This window comes from Danio rerio, chromosome 2 (genome assembly GCF_049306965.1).
Source record: "Danio rerio strain Tuebingen ecotype United States chromosome 2, GRCz12tu, whole genome shotgun sequence".
Classification (NCBI taxonomy): Eukaryota; Metazoa; Chordata; class Actinopteri; order Cypriniformes; family Danionidae; genus Danio; species Danio rerio.
In genome coordinates, this window is record NC_133177.1 from 38,415,278 (window position 1) to 38,432,692 (window position 17,415).

At 36.4% G+C, this 17,415-nt stretch overlaps 1 protein-coding gene across 10 annotated transcripts in view; it reads left to right on the top strand.

The window, feature by feature from the left end:
- Positions 1 to 17,415, top strand: part of tnr (tenascin R (restrictin, janusin)) — a 238,342-nt gene that overhangs the window by 198,994 nt on the left and 21,933 nt on the right. For all 10 annotated transcript variants that reach the window (XR_012385660.1, XR_012385666.1, NM_194383.1 and 7 more), the window contains 3 exon segments: positions 11,043 to 11,173; positions 12,709 to 12,841; positions 14,741 to 14,892. Coding sequence is in view for 8 of the 10 variants with exons in the window: in NM_194383.1 (NP_919364.1) it covers positions 11,043 to 11,173; positions 12,709 to 12,841; positions 14,741 to 14,892 (416 nt within the window). In the remaining 2 variants the exon portion in view is untranslated.

A 17,415-nucleotide genomic window follows, 5' to 3' on the forward strand; every position in this document is an offset into this window, starting at 1 on the left:
ATGTCATGTTTCTTAATCCTGCTGCTGATGGCACACATTTCAGGTGTCTGTCTAACCTGAAACACCCTTACAATGTCTCCAGGTTATGTAGCACTGCACTAATGAGCCGATGAGGTGAATCAGACATCCAAAATGTGCTGAAATTGAGAAATAATAGTTTAGTGGAAGTGCAAGTTGCTAGTCTGATTTCAGTATTACCAACAGCTTGTTATGCACCATTCCAGTACTCTGGTTTGACTGGACAACCAGTGTCTCACAAGAGCTGATATTTAACCTGTGGTGAAGACATTTGATAAAACTACACTTTTTTTCTTAAAGTTGTGTTTAAATTTTTGTATAGTCATACAAAAATAACCATGCCAAAGCAAAAGATTAATACAAAAATGGTGATACGGTTTGGTACAGTACAGGACAATGCGCATTTATTTCTATTTCTACTACCAAAGGTTAAACACGTAGATTAAAATAGCGAACCATACATAAAACATAGCATACCCAAACATAACCAAAAAAGTGAAGCAAGACTTGCATCTAAAAGCTATTGGTTACAGAGAATCATCACTAGCGCATACAACAAGACAACATAATGAAAACACAGTAAGTGCCATTTTTAAATACACAGTCAAAACATGACACTGGAATAAACCAGGCTCAACAAACAAAGTTGTCATCTTCTTGTGACAAACAGCCACATGCCAAGTAGCAAAAACTGTAATCTACTTCTGTTTATGGAGCTGTTAAATGTAAACAAGTGGAAAACGGTAGATGTGCCACTTCCTCTGTGTATTTGCTCACGCATCTACATTTGAAATAAGGATCTTCAGTATAGTGCATACTTGTGCACTATTCTACTCCATTTTGTTGTATAAGTAGTGTGAGCAGTGCTTTTATTGCCTGGATGATACACTTATTTAGCTGTTAAAAGAGGTGTGGAATGTTGGACACTTTACGCACTTAACAGCTGCTGCTTCGCTCACGTAGCGGAATAGGGGGATGTTGGATTATTTCTTTTAGGTTGTGAAAGCTAAATTCTCCTACGTGAGTGATTATAGCGCCTCCTGATGCTGAGTGCAGTTATACTCGTGGCAGTTATTATTTGGTAGTTTGGTCATTTATTTCACTAATTTGGCAACCATTAAACGTCATCTGGGAAACGGTTTGAATTTCTGCTAGTGTTCCATTTTGGACGACACTACATACATAAGCTATGCTGTTGAGAGTGTAAGTGCATAAGTACATAGTGCATAGTGTATAGTGTGCCATTTGGGATGCAGCTACAGTATGTGAATGGCCCTTACTTCTTTCTTTTTTAAACGAGAATGACATCGATTGCCACTTTCTGGCATATATCATCTACTGTACTGACAGCAAACAAGGCATTATTATCACAAACAACAGTTGTTTACCTCCTGTTTAATGCTTAATGATTACAGATATCACTCAAATTATTAAAAGTTTACACACCCTTAAATATCTGACCTTATTTCAGACACATGCACACACAGGTTTAAATGACAATTAAAGTTCATGCAAGATGGACAAAGCCAAGAAAAATGATCAGTTTTACCCTTTGCAAGAAGTTGGCTCCTCACACACAGCTTTTACAAAAGCTAAACTTCTTTTAAAACAGTATTTAAAGATTTATTTTTTGATATTTTTGCTTCTATTGTGTGATTGTAGACATTGACATGAAGTGCAGTTGTAGAGAGGGGGGATGCTTGGGAAAGGTCCACAAGTCAGGACTTTTTGGGAAAAATTGGGACGTCCACTGGACAGTTGTGCTACAGTATGCCACTGACTGACCACTAGGTCAAAACATTACACAGTTTACTTGTAGAACTAATGCAAAAATAAAAATTCTTTTTTTTCTTGGCTACACGGTCACCTCACAGCAAGAAGGTCACTGGTTCGAGTCCGAGCTGGGTTTCGAGTTCGAGGACGTGATATAAGTGAATTGATTAAGCTAAATTGACAGTAGTGTATGTGTGTGAATGACTGTGTATGGACGTTTCTCAGTACTGGGTTGAAGCTGCAAGGGCATCCGCTGTGTAAAACATATCCTGGATAAGTTGGCAGTTCATTCCACTGTGGCGACCCCTGATGAATAAAGGGACCAAACTGAGGAAAAATTAATGAATGAATGGCTGCGTCCGAAACCACCCACCCACTCAGTAGGTAATGCATTTGAATTTTAATGTACTACTTAGCCGTTCGAAAAGTACGCTCTATACAGCATGAATGTGAGCAGTATGACTGCAACTCATCATACTACATCCGCCAATTTGTCATGATCATGTGATCTACCAGCGTGAATTCTCTACCAGGGCTTCATGGTACAGCGTAGCGTGCATCGGATGCACATTTCGGAATCTCGCCAGGAGTTGTATAGGATATTTCTCGCATACAGTTTTTTGAATTCTAGTAATTCAGACATACAACTCACATACTTTTTAAGTGTACTTTATAGTATCGACTTATGTGATTTTGGATGCAGCCAATAAATTTTTTTCTTTGTTGCCATTGAAAAAAATGCTTTTTTTGTTTGTTTTTTTTCACTAATTGTGTCTTTCTGTTATAACCTACACTGTAAAATGCTGTAAAATATACAGTATTACTGGCACCTTAAATTATTAATTTTATCTGCTTAATCCTTTCCCTGAAAAATGTCACATATATTACAGACATTTCAAGCGCATGCAAACGTTTGAGCACAAAATCTACAAAAATAGACAGCTGCAATAAAAAGCACTTCTCTAATCATACCATCATCCTCTTCTAGTTTAGCAGAGCCAGTGTTCATGTGAAGCGGAAACAAGGCCATGACTTTATTTTTGTCGTTTTTATAATAAAACACTAAAGTCAGCAAAGCTCCAATTCCCATGTGAGAACAGAGAAGAGATCAGCATCACTAGCCATCTTTCCTCAAATTTAGGCTGTCCGTGGAGTGTCTTTCCCACACAGAAGACTGAACTAGAACAAACGCCGGTTTCTTTTCAGCCGCTTCATTTTGCACTGAAACATCCAGCTCATCTATTAGTGGGAGGACGGAGCGACAAGCTGCTTTCAAACGCATTAGACCTCAACTTTAATCAAACGGCCCTCCCAGAATACTTCATTAGTTTGGATTGTTTAGAGGAAATTAATTTGCACATAAAAGTGTCACAGGCCATTGGCTTCGCAACCTCAGTGCCAGCTCAGTGACGTGCAGAATCTTGACACATAATCGCTTCATGAGGTTTGTTGCGTTCATTTGCCTTCAAACTTCTTTTTTGGCTACTTAATGACAATTTAAAACGGGAACAGTTCTGCTCTAATAACACTGGATTTAGATCCTGCTATGCTCCGATAAAACTGACGTTTCTTTGCCTGAAAACACTTTGCTAATATTCCCATCCTGTGTTGTTTAAGAGTCTGCCAGCTCCACCCTGAGGGAGGTAAAGTGTCATAGATGCATCATTTTGGCATTTATGAGGAGGCTTATGGGAGCTTAAGAGGATAATTAAGATGAAAACAACTAACAAATTTTGTGCCCGTTTCAGGATTAGTGCTGTCTGTCATTTTGATTTAGATTACAGTTCTAACTTCATCGTTAAAGAGATTAAGGTGAGGACAGGAATATGAATGTGCTCGTCAGATATGCACACGAGTCTCTCTCTCTCCCTGTTTCTCCACGGTTGCGTTTTAATCTTGATAGTTGCACTTTGTTAGTTTGTCTGCTCATTCAATTTAAGGTAATGGGAATTCAAGAGATGAATGTTTGACTGAGTATCATCTAAAGTTATTTTGAAAGATTTCTTTTTAGTTAAACAATGCAGAATATGTTTGATCGAAAATATTGTAATATAGAACCCAGTGACGTCTGCAATATGGAAGATATTGATGAAATCACAGAATTCAGTTACCCGAGGATGAGGGGTGTCATGCACAAAAGTGGAAAGCAGTGTGGGGGGGGGGGTCATTGGATGGCGGAGGGTTGTTGCGGACTAAGGATGAAATTAAAGAGCGGACAGGAGGAGGGCGGTTGAGAAGGGGGATCGGTAAAATCAGGTGCCAGATCAGATTTCAGAGGTGCCGGATCCGGCGTGTTCCGGCACAAATTAATCCCTGCTCTGTACATAAGAAATGCGCGGATCAGCTGAAATGTCACCCGAATCTGTGGCTTCATACTAATCATCCACCAGCCACTCGCCTGCCCCACACATATAATTTTATCTGATATACATATCCCCACACGATCGTCACTTTAATAATTTAAATTCTTTGTTTTAAGCATGATGATAGGTCAGCGTGGATTGACATCCTTTATGTGCTTTTTTTCAACTTTTTTCATCATTTGCCTGATGAAAAATGCATTAAAACACATTTGTATTTTACAGAATGTGTTTAAAAAATACGAAACAAAATTCATTAATAATTATTTTCATCCATTTGCGACCCACCCACAATTAATCAAAATGTATTTTTTTTATTACCAGACCCGCTGATTATCCGCAGCAACCACGGGTATTACCGCCATCCGTTTCTCACTACTGTACACCTAATCAAATCGTGAAAAGACATTTTCAACCAGAATGAGATGAAATTTGTCTTATACTTAGGCTTTCTAAAAATGGTACATTTTGTTGTTAACTCTTTTTGGTTAATAAAATTAGCCTAACTTTAACTAAGTAAATTCCCAGAGGAAATAGCACGCACTAGCCTCATACCGGATATTGTCCTCTCATCAGTTTATAGAACTAACAATACCCTGGGAGAAAAGGACGGAGGAGGCCCATGAACGCAAACTCAATAAATTTCAAGTAAATTCCTAATTTATTTAATAATAGTTAAAATGAGTAGAAAACATTGCTTTATATTAACTAATACAATATTATTTACATTTATAAATAACTTATTACAGTAAAAACAAAACAATCGCATTCATAACAACAGAATTACACTAGTTCTTGCCTTGATTTGCTCGCTGATGTCTTCTGCATAGTCCTTCATCTGTCAAATGGCAGTATTTACATTTTTAAAAATCAGATTCATTTACAACATTAATTAAAACATTTCATTTCAGTTTGCTTTTTTTGTAGCTCAGCAATAAAACAAACAAAAAAGGTTACGTTAAATTGATGTTTATGTTAGAGGCATTTGCCCCATCCACCTTCCTATCATTTTCACTCACCTCTCAGATGGGATTGTGGGCCAAATCAAAGGTTACAATGGGCCAGCTTTGGCCTGCGGGACTTACTATGGCATCTATGCTTTAGAGTCAGGAGAATGTATGGGGGCCCTGGAATTAACCAGTAGAGGTTAGTTGTAGGGGGTTGCGGGGCAGTCACTTTGCAGGACCCTTGGACTGCTAGAAATTGAAAGAATAGCCAGGAAACATTTGGAAGGCAAGGTCACTGAGGAGGTGGAAGCAACATATCGCTGGATTTGGCTTAAGAGCCAACTCTGGATTTTCAGTTAAAGAGCCAACCTATTAGAAGACAAACCACATTATAGAGTTAGGTGGTGGTCAGCAGGAGAAGATCCAGGACAAGCCCCTCCCGAGGTGTCATGGGCTTTAATCGGTGAAACACCAAGGAAAGGGGGTGCCCACCTGATGACTGGCTGTAACCACCAATTAACCCCCATATATAATGTATCCCTAACTGGTGCAGGAGGAGGAAAGGAGGGGGAAATTATGCTACTGGCCCACAGTTGGTGCAGGGCAGAGTACCTGTAAAGGTGGGCCAGTTGCAATGGTACAGTTGTATTTTGCACAACTCGCTCACACTCACTTTCCTTTATTTCAGAATTTTTGGTAATGTATTGAAAAAATGTATTCTTAATGGAATTACTATTTATTCATTTTTGAAAAGTTTTACATCTTTATGTAATTATTATATACATAGGGGGGACACGGCTGCTCAGTGGTTAGCACTGTCGCCTCACAGCAAAAAAGTCGATGGTTCAAGTCCTGGCAGGGTCAGTTGGCATTTCCAGGTGGGTTTCCTCCAGGTGCTCCAGTTTCCCCCACAGTCAAAAGACATGCGCTATAGGTGAATTAAATAAAACTTAATTGGCCACAGTGTATGAGTGTGGGTAAATGAGTGTGTATGGACGTTTCCCAGTACTGGGATGGAGCTGAAAAGGCATCCACTGGGTAAAACATATGGTGGATAAGTTGGTGGTTCATTCCGCTGTGGCGACCTCTGATGAATAAAGGGACTAAGCTGAGGGAAAATGAATGAATGGTATTTTGAGAGCTATTTTCCATAACTGAATGGAAAAACAGAATTACAATTGAAACAGCGATCCCCCTGCTGACAAAAGGGTCAGACATGTTAAAAAAGTAATGTCCTAAATTATAATATATACAAAGTCAGCCAGTAAGAAAAACGTGCAAAAACAGCTCAAACAAAACAGGTCAACAGTGTTTTATAGAGAACTGCTTATGTGCTGTATATATGTCAAACCAGAGTGAATATGCTTCTACATTTTCTGACATGACTTTCTATGCCTCAGTAGCTTTATGATTGTTTTGTTTTTTGTTTTTTTTTCTTTCATTAAAAAGTTGTTTTGCCTGCATCTGCAACAAAATATTTCATGTCTAAGATATTTTATACTTTTGGATCCAGAGAATAAGAAGGAGAATCCGAGAATGAAATCTGTACTTTTTTTAACCGACTAAAAAAAATTTATTTTATTTTTTCACACATACAGTACAGTGAATGATGGCTTTTTAAGACTTGCAAAAAAAGGCATTACTATTTTTATATTCATGGTGTGTTTTTGTGTGTGTGTGTGTGTGTGTGTGTGTGTGTGTGTGTGTGTGTGTGTGTGTGTGTGTGTGTGTGTGTGTGTGTGTGTGTGTGTGTGTGTGTGTGTGTGTGTGTGTGTGTGTGAGTGTGTGTGTGTGTGTGTGTGTGTGTGTGTGTGTGTGTGTGTGTGTGTGTGTGTGTGTGTGTGTGTGTGTGTGTGTGTGTGTGTGTGTTTGCTATACTCTGCTGGAAACAGAGTGGCATGTTGACTGATAAGAGATCATGTTGAGAGACAGGATGCCGGTGAACACACACTAATTGTCTTCACTCTGAAGTGGATCTGTCAGCGTGCCTGAAACACACACTACACAATACGAGCATGCACGTGATTTATTTTGTCCTCAGGCTAGTGAGCAGTTTTACATGCCTCCTGCGGCTGTGCTGACACAGCTCCAGTCTTACACACTGATACACAAACAAAACATCTGATGAAGAAAAAAATCTGCTGAATGTCAGGTGGGGGATGGTCATTTGAAACGTGCCCTGTTAGTGTTGCTTGACAGTTTAACCCAGCAGGTCTGAAATACCTGTAGAAAATATTCCCGTTTATCACAGTAGCTTTTGGTTGGAATGAGAGCGATGTAAAATTTGGAGCCACTGGTTATTATTTCTGAAGCCATCAATGCCATTTGACAAAAACACTTAAGAGATGCAGGAAAGTCATTAATCAATTAGTCAATCAATAAAAAAAATAAAACAAAAAATAAATAAATAAATAAAGGACACTTGGTTGAGCACTTGTAAATTACAACCTGAAATTTATGAAAAATATGCAAACAAATAAATAAATAAGTAAATAAATTCAATACAATCAGCAATATGAAATGTGTTGATTTACAATACTTGAACTTTTATTTAATCATTATAAGTACAAAAAAATCTAGAGAATCCTGAAAAAAAAATGGCTGGATCCATCTACTTCTATTTAACTTGAAAAAATCTACTGCACAATTTTATTTTGGAATGTACCATAGACAAAAAAAATGGAACTTTTAGGAAACATGGTTAAATATGAGAAAGACTTTATTAGATATGTTTCAATCCTGATTTTGTACCTATTATTGCAGTATTACTGTTTTTACTTTTCTGTTGTGTGGACCGGTGGCTCTTTTGTATATAGTTCAACATCTAAAATGTTCAATAAAAAAAGAATTTTAAAAAAGAAAGTGACCAAATTAATTGTATTGTGGAAAAAAAATAACACATTTTAGTTTTGATGCATGCAACACACACCAAAGACATTGATACAGAGGCATGTTTAACACTGTCACTTCAACTTTCCTATTAATACAAGGTTTTAATATCTGTAAATTTATTAAAGGATCAAAGGATTTTCATTCTTTTATAACCTGTATTAACACAATTGAATCTGTTTTTATTAAAAGGCAGGCAGCAGACAGGAATAAATTAACAAACAAAGCGAGGATCAAACACGGCAAGACAAAGCAAAGGAAACGCGTCATAATGTCACAGTACTGTAGTGTTTAGATTATGATTAAAATTGTTGGAAGTCTGCTAGTTCCCACCTCAAAATGAGCATGTTTGAGCTACTTGTACATTAAGGTAGCGTTCAGACAAAACAAAATACCCTTGAAGAAACTCGACTCAGAGGAACATAAAAACCTCACTGTTAGCTAGCATTTCGGAAGTGCTATTGTAGAGCAACACAAACAACGTGCAAAAGTTATAATGCATGGCAACCCGCAAGGCATGCGCCGTGGGTCGTGCCGATTACTCGGCTTATGGATTAGATCACTGGTGATTTGTGACATACAGAAACTTTTACAACCAAAATATTTTGCCCAATCTGCCTTAATATAAAATTTCAGTCAGCGCCATTGGTGTAGTGGTTAGTGCATAAACACATGCACGCCGGTGCTCACGGCCACCCAAGTTCGATTCCTGTCTTGCAGTCTTTTGGCGATCCTACCCTTCCATCCCTACTTTCTGCTCCCCATATTCTCTACTGTTCTATCAAATAAAGGCAAAAACCCCGAAAAAATAATAATTAAAAAAATAATAATACAAAACACATAACAAATCTCCAAATGCTCAATACTCCGTGATCATCATTATCTGTTTTTCCCTTGATACGCCATACATTTTCAACAGGACACAGATCTGGACTGCAGGAAGGCCAGTCAAGCACATTCACTCTGTTTACAAAACCATACTGTTGTAGCACATGCAGAATAAGACTTGATCTAATAACCATAACCTTTCCATGAAAGACGTCATCTTGATGGCCGTATATCACTCTGTATTCTACCAATATGCTTTCATATTGTCGATTGCACTGCTGTTCCCTGAACCATGACAGATGTTTGCTTTTGCATCTGTCACTCATGAAATTCTGGATGGTCTCTCTGAACATTGAGACTAGAATCTCAATGTCTGTTTTCCAGAAAAAAGCTGACACATGGACTCTTCTGAGTCCAGAACACATCTCCACTGCATTGTGATCTGAGATCAGCCCTAGCCTGGAGGACCAGAAGCATTGCTACTGTACACAACTGATGTACATCTTTCACCATGAACAACAAGTCATGTGTCATTTCTTGATGCAGCAGTAGACTGCAGTGTTTTTTTGCTGAAGTTCTTCTAAGCTCATGTTGCTTAAAGTTGGAGCACATTCAGCTTAGGGTTTCTTGCTCTATACAGATTGAGATTTCTCAGGATTTCGTCTGTGTTTTTTCCTGAATGTCAAATCAATTTAAAAGACATACATTGTCGGGATTTTGCATTAATAATTGATTGACAATTCTCACCTGGCGTTTGGCACATATTAATGAGCCATGACCCTGCTTTACTTGCTCATATAACCAACCATGAAACCCTTCTACTGTATTTCACCAATTCACCTGCTTGTTATGAGCTGCTTTGGAAATTCTATGACCTTTTCACTATTAATTTGCCTCTGTCTTAACTTTCTTGGAGTGTGTTGCAGGCATCAAAGCAAAAATGCGTTATATTTCCTGATTACAAATAATTTGCTCACAGTAAACAAAATCAAATATTTTCTTTAGACTTTTGTCAATTAAACAAAATTTCAACTGCATTTAAAAAAGCATCCCAACTTTTCTGCTGGCTTTAACAAGTTAAATTTAAGACTTTTTAAGACATTTTAAGATCATATGAATTAAATTTTAGACCGATACAAGGCTAAATGCTAAGGATTGTTTTTCAAATATACCAGTTAAAAAAAAATTTCAATAGCCCCATCAAAAAATGATGAAAATGTAGTACATTTAATAATACAATATTAATAATTTTGTTTGAATATTGTTTTTATTTAATTTTCAATTATATCTATTCACAAACCCTAAAACCCTTACCTAGAATAGAACAAAACATAACTATCAATTACTTCCGTCTACAATAATAATGATTTCATTTAAAATATTTCAGTAGATTTAAGACTTTTTAAGGCTTAAAGTTTAGCTTTGGAGATTTAAGAAATTTGAAGACTTTTTAAGACCCTGCGGGTACCCTGTTTTCTTGAATTTGGCTTGTTTATGTATTTCATTTTTATTCTTTTTTTTTAAATAAAAGAATGTTGGTTTAATTTTTGTATAGGTTAACAGTTTTTCGATTTCTTTATTTTATCATAGTAATGCTAAACAGTAGTCAGTAGTTTTCCAAATTGTCTTAAGTCAAGAATTGGTGTTGTTGAATGGTTTTAGGACAACTTTATTGAAAGGTGATGATCCACTTTAGATATTTTCTAATGTAAACATTATTACATATTATCAAGCATCAGTGTTTTGACCACATTTTAATGGAATAAATGCAGCTTTGAGTATAAGAGATTTATTTATAAAGAGTCTATAAAATGTATTTTATTTAGCATACTTTATTTGATTTGATCAAATAAATGCAGCCTTGTTGAGACAAGGCTTCTTTCAAAAACATTGGTACTGTATTTGTGCCATTCAAACATAAGTACATTACATAAATATTACTAGATAACTGTAAATAATGGTTAATTTTTACTGTAAATAGAATGGTACATATATTATGTAAACGAAGACTTGTATTTTGGATTTGATAATTCATGATAAATCGTTGCCCAGCACTAATTGTAAACAAAAAAAACTGTGGTCAGTACTAATCAAATCAGAAGGAAATTGAAGACTGTGTATTTGCTGCCAAACCAGCTATTGAGACTTACTGTAAAACCAATGTGTTTGGTCTGTATATTGAAGATCCTCCACATTTGCTTTGACACTCTGCTCTTTGTTTAAACAGCCATGGATGCTCCCCAGAACCTGACAGCTAGTGAGATTAACCATCGAAGTGCCCTCATATCCTGGCAGCCACCCATCGCAGACATCGACAATTACATGCTGACCTACAAAGCAGCGGATGGCAGTCGAAAGGTAAGCTTAACATGGATTCAACACTGAACAATGCATACAGCTCATAAGTGTTAAACATTAATACTAAACATAAAAATCTTTTGAATCTTACCTGATGTTCACATTTCTGTTCATTGCATTCCTGGAATACCCGTTCCAGTCTAGCGTAAACGGCATTCAACACAGTTCAGCCATGTAAAGGAACAATTAGATCTGTCAGAAAAGCCTGGTTTAATTCAATTGTTTAATGTTTGCTCATTAATAAATATTAATCATTTAACAAAGTCATTGCCGACATGGTATATCCATTAAAGATGTTTCTGAATCATTTTTTTCTGAAATGATTTATACAGTATCTTTTAACTCTTCAAATTATTACATTAAATGCATGATCACTCTCCTATAATCTGTTTTGAACATCTATTTAACACCCTGATGGGGAAAATGCATCAATGGATTTCTTGGAAATACAAGAGGTTATGGATTCTAATTTTTAGATTTATGTTGTTACACAGACACACAAACACACACAATCAATGCACGAAATGAATGCTCTGACCCAGTAGCCTGCTGTTTTTAGTGTTTGTATTCGTCCAGTGGGTGTCAGTGGTGCACAGATGATATTAAACCCTGCTGGTGCATCTTAGACATAAAAGCTTTCTTTATCCATTAGAGCGTGGTCGGCATCCTAAGGCTGAGAGTTTTGATAATAGCACACAATTTGGGAGTTTTTCCAAGGCTTACTGTGCCGAAAATAATAATGCGGCATCTACATCCACAATGTGTGGCCCTCAACCCAGTTCTGTGTAGGAATGGAGAACATACTGAACTGTAAGCTACTGACTGCAGCTCCACTAATACAATTACATGTTCAATGTCCTCTGCATACTAAGCAACCTTTATGTTACACTTCTCTGCTGCATAATTCACATTACATGTGTGACTTTGATTAAAAAAGCATGAATATTAAATCAAATCTTTCTTATTTCATGCTGCTCAAGGCTGTCACATGTGGAACCATCCATCCAAGTCCTGTCTGAACCCTTTTAGTATAAGATCTGGGTATAAATGTGTGGCAGATTAGTTTGATAAAAGTGCATTTTTCAAAATAAAAAAAAAAACAAAAGAAAGGAAGTGAAGTGTCAAGTGTCAAAGACCAAAATAGAAACGCCATCTCTTCCCAGCAGCACCAGAGCCTGATAAGACTCTTCCTCCCCCATCATGGGTTTTAGACCTGCCAATCATATGGAAGAAAAACACTGGGAGGAAATGCAGTATTGTATGAAAAGCACCCAACAGTAAGCAACTTGGGATCACAACAATTTGTCAGGCAGTTCCTAAAGTGATTGTGATCTGTTTTCTGCTTGTTTATGAGGAATATCTTTCCTCCCCACAATGCTAAGAGCTGCTTTTCTTTGTACTACATCAGGCATGTTTTCCACAAAACTGCTTTCTGCCACAGAGCGGTTTCATTGTTTAGTTTTGGTCTACGGTGTTTGAGCAAAAGCTAATGTAGTTATCCCTGCGGATTTTATCTGTGTCTGGTGGTGTTTTAGGAGCTGATCTTAGATGCGGAAGACACATGGATTCGTCTCGAGGGGCTGGCGGAGACCACCGAATATACTGTGAGACTGCAAGCCGCCAGAGGATTAGAAACCAGTGCTATTGTTTCTACATCTTTCACAACAGGTGTGAATCCTTCACATCTCCTGTAAACTTTAAACGGGGTTCATTCACTTCATTAGGTGCAAATGCACATTATTGGCCTATAAGGTATAAATCAATAGTAAGACCATCAAGGAACTTCACCTAAAACCACATGAAAGTTTGGAAAAATACAAAAGTGGAACTGATACATTTTCTACTAAGGATGTTTCTTTGTCAGACTTACAATTTTACTGTTTGACTTAAAGGGATAGTTCACCTAAAAATTAAAATGTACTCAGGGCTTACTGACTCTCAAGTGGTTCCAAAACATTGAGGTTTAGTGTTTTTTCTGTTGTACACAAAATAATATATTTTTGAAAAATGGCAGAAACCTGTAACCATTGACTTCCATAGTGGGGAAAAAACTATTATCATGGAAGTTAATGGTTACCGGTTTCCAATATTTTTTTGTAAAAAGAAACTCAAACAAAGTTAAACAAAGACTAAATTATAACAGAATATGCAGTATTGGCGGAAATATATCAATTAGGGGTGCACAAACTCAGACCTGGAGGGCCAGTGTACTGCATAGTTTAGCTCCAAATTCCTACAGCACAGCTGCCTGGAAGTTTCTAGTATACATACAAAGAGTTTGATTAGCTGCTTCAGGTGTTTCTATTTGGGGATGGAATTAAACTTTGCAAGACACCAGCCCTCCAGTTTGGGCACCCCTGATCTAAATAGTATATTCAATACTATAGCAATACTGTAGTAAACAGTACATTTAGTAAAAAATACTAAATAGTTATGTCAAAAAATTTAATTGAGTACTAACTCTTCGCCATGCCAACAATAACATTTTTTTGCTGAATCTGTAGCTCTTGGTTATTCATAACATGCAAGTCACTGTCAGCTGGCAATTTGATGACATGAAAAACATACAGAACAATTAAAATGAATATCTGTGAATTTTAACAGAATATTGAGGTGTTATGAACCAAAAATATCTGTGAGGTACCAGAGGTTGCAGATTAAATGTAATAAAGTTGTGAATATTGTTCGGTGTCTTGCACAGAACCATAATTTCCCTCCATACCATATCATTAGGAGCCATAGGTATTAATTTAGTTCTGCCTGTAGTTTGCCATGTTTTTTTATTATAAAAGTATAACTGTTAAATGGTTAGATCACCCAAATATTTAGAATTCTGTTAATATTTATTACTCACCCTTATGACGTCAAAAATTTTGATTAAATCTGAGACATCCCTTATTCTGCATAGACAGCAATGGTCCTAAGACACTAAAATCCCAGAAAGGAACTAAAGACATTCAGTTCAATACATTCAGTAGTTAAACTATAATAATTTTAAGCTCCAAAACCCTGTTTATGTGTCAACCAATATTGCCTAAAATATTTCTTAACATAAAAAGTTTTCCTATATCCTATATAGGATTGATAAATGAAAAGCTAATTTTCATAATTTTATAAACTTTCATCTTTAAAAACCATATAATGGTTTTAAATAGTTTAGGATTAGTTTCCAACTAGAAATAAATATGTAAATTACTAATGCAAAACAAGGAGACCAGCTCCATTGTCATCAAATCTTTTACAGCAGGTGCAGATATCCCACATCTCCTGTAAACTTCAAATTAGGTTCATTCACCCCATTACATTCCAGTACACAATATCACCACATCAACAGCATAAAGTACAAATCAGTTGTGACACCTTCAGCGCATCTATGCACATCGCTCATTTAGTGCCCTGTGTTTCTGTGACTTTACAAGCAACCTTCTTCCAAATATAGTATTGCATAACACCAACACTTTCACACTTCATTGTGGTCGCAAATCACCTCTCATTAACCTCCCAGTGGCCCCTCACTTTGTTTGGCTGTGTTGTTTTGAATATTTCTCAACCCTTTTTCTTCCACAGGAAACCGATTGTTTCCAACGCCACAGAACTGCGCGCAACACCTCCTAAACGGCGAGACTCTAGGTGGGATCTACACTATCTACGTCAACCGAGACCTCAGTCAAGGCGTGCAGGTTTACTGTGACATGACCACTGATGGAGGCGGCTGGATAGTGAGTGAGAGATCTGAACCTGTCTGTTTTGTGCTGAACATCTGGCATGATATACACAAAATAGCTTGTTATAGAGCTGCCCGTTGTGCAAATCAGCAGTTTAGACCAATTTTCAAACTGGTTAGAAAAACTAAAGCTCATTGAAATTACTATTTTGCATATTTTTAGTGCATGACATGTATTAATAATTGTATTGATTTGAATAGTAATATTATTGATTAGAGTATATTAATACTATTGATTATATACACTGCATGACAAAAGTCTTGTCTCAGTTGTAAGAGCAACAAATAATAAATTGACTTCTTGTTGATCATTTGGAAAAGTGGCAGAAGGTAGATTTTTCTGATGAATCATCTGTTGAACTGCATCCCAATCATCACAAATACTTAAGAAGACCTACTGGAATCCTTATGGACCCAAGATTCTCACAAAAATCCGTCAAGTTTGGTAAAGGAAAAATCATGCTTTACAATCCACAGGAGAGGGCAAAGTCTTTAGCAGGATAGCACTCCTTCCCATACTTAAGCCTCCACATCAAGTTCCTGAAAGCAAAAAAGATTAAGGTGCTTCATGTTTGGCCAGCCCAGTTACCAGTAATGAACATTATTGAGCATGTCTGGAGTAAGATGGAGAAGACATTGAAAATGAATCCAAAAAATCTTGATGAACACTGTTAGTCCTGCAAGAACGCTTCCTTTGCCATTTCAGATGACTTTATTAATGAGTTATTTGAGTTATTGCAGAGATGTATGGATGCAGTCGTCCAAGCTCATGGAAGTCATACACAATATTAATTCTTTTTCCACTGCACCATGACTTTAGATTCTATACTGTACATTACTTCTATTGAGTGACAAGACTTGTGTCAAAGCAAAGTCAGACCTTACTCTTCTAATTAAATAACAAAAAAATGAATTAATTTTGGTGAAAAAAGTGTCATCTAGAGGCATTTGCCTTTCATATTAGCCACCTCTGATAACAAGTCATCAACTAAAAGTTATTATTCGTTGTTCCTAAAACTTCTAAAGGAGACAAGACTTTTTTTTGGCAGTGTACTGTTAATATCAGTTAACTGCATTCATTTAAATATATGTATTACATTTTGATTCTATTACTTATTTCTGTATCCTATACAAATTCATATTATTATTTAATGTTTATACACATTCATTATATCATTCATATGAATCTGATATTAATTGTGTTATTTATCAGCTGTTAATTTATATTAATTGCATATGCTATTAGGAGTTAATAATATGTATTGATATATATATTTTTTTTTTTTTTTTTTATTTATGCACTTATTTTTGTTATTTAGACAAGGGGTTTGGAGAAATGTTTTTTTTTTTTGCCATTTTTTTTCCGTAGAGTTTTTTTTTTTTTACACCGGACAAACGGCACTTACATCAGCGAAGGTCAGACTATTGATTTTACAATTAACCTTGAACCATATTGTCTGTCCTAATAAAGTTATCATCCAATTGGCAAATACATATAATTGCCTTTAGCACTTACCAAGTGTACGTTTTAGGTCCTGCCGTCTTTCTCCACCCAGAGACCAATATTCAGAACACAACATATGCTGGAGATTGTCCATTCTGCTCTTTACAGCTGGTCTTTACTGGTCATGACCACCAACACAGCTGCCTTTATTGCAAATTCCATCAATAAAATGACACTGCTGGGATACATTGTCATTCATTTGCTCCATATTGCCCAAAAACACAATGGGCCTTATTCAAAAACACAATCAGAACATTTTTTTGTGTAATTCTGATAGACATTTTCAGATATTTCTGAAATTTCTGATATTATCATATTTTCCAAATGTTAGTTGGCATGGATGAAATGTACATTAGCTTCCTACCATGCGTAAATGTGGTGTAAAACCTCTGTGTTCTTCTTGGCAAACTCAATACACTTAATTTTGGTGCAATGGCTTGTCACCCAGCCGTTCAGTAAATTGGGGAGGCATGGGACAAATATGCCAATCAATCATCATACTGTATTTGTACAACAACTAAACAACAAAGAAGAAGTCAATTTTACTGACTACTTCATTTTCATCTTCAAAAATATTCTTCAAAATAAGATGCTAAGAAAAAATTACTGGTGCAGATTGAATTGTAGCAACTATATTGTCAGCTGGATGTGCTGCCAGAATATTCTCAGGCGATATACAGCTGGCCATTTTGGAACAAGGGCTTGACATTTTAAAGCTGGTTTAAAATGGTTTGGTGCAGGGCTGCAGGATATTGGAAAAAAAATTAAATTGCGATATTTTTTTATTTTGCGATATATATTGTGATATGAATACAATTTCACCAGATGACATAATATCTCTATTTGAAAAGATTTTATAATGTTAGATGTATTGGGATGATTCTGCAGTGAGAATGCATCTCCATAAAATCTAATAAACAATTTATTAATTTTTGGGGTCCTCCAACACATTTTTGTTGTGCCCTGTGCTATCTGCAGTGCATTTCTGTATTTGCACATGTTGTGAGTATTTTT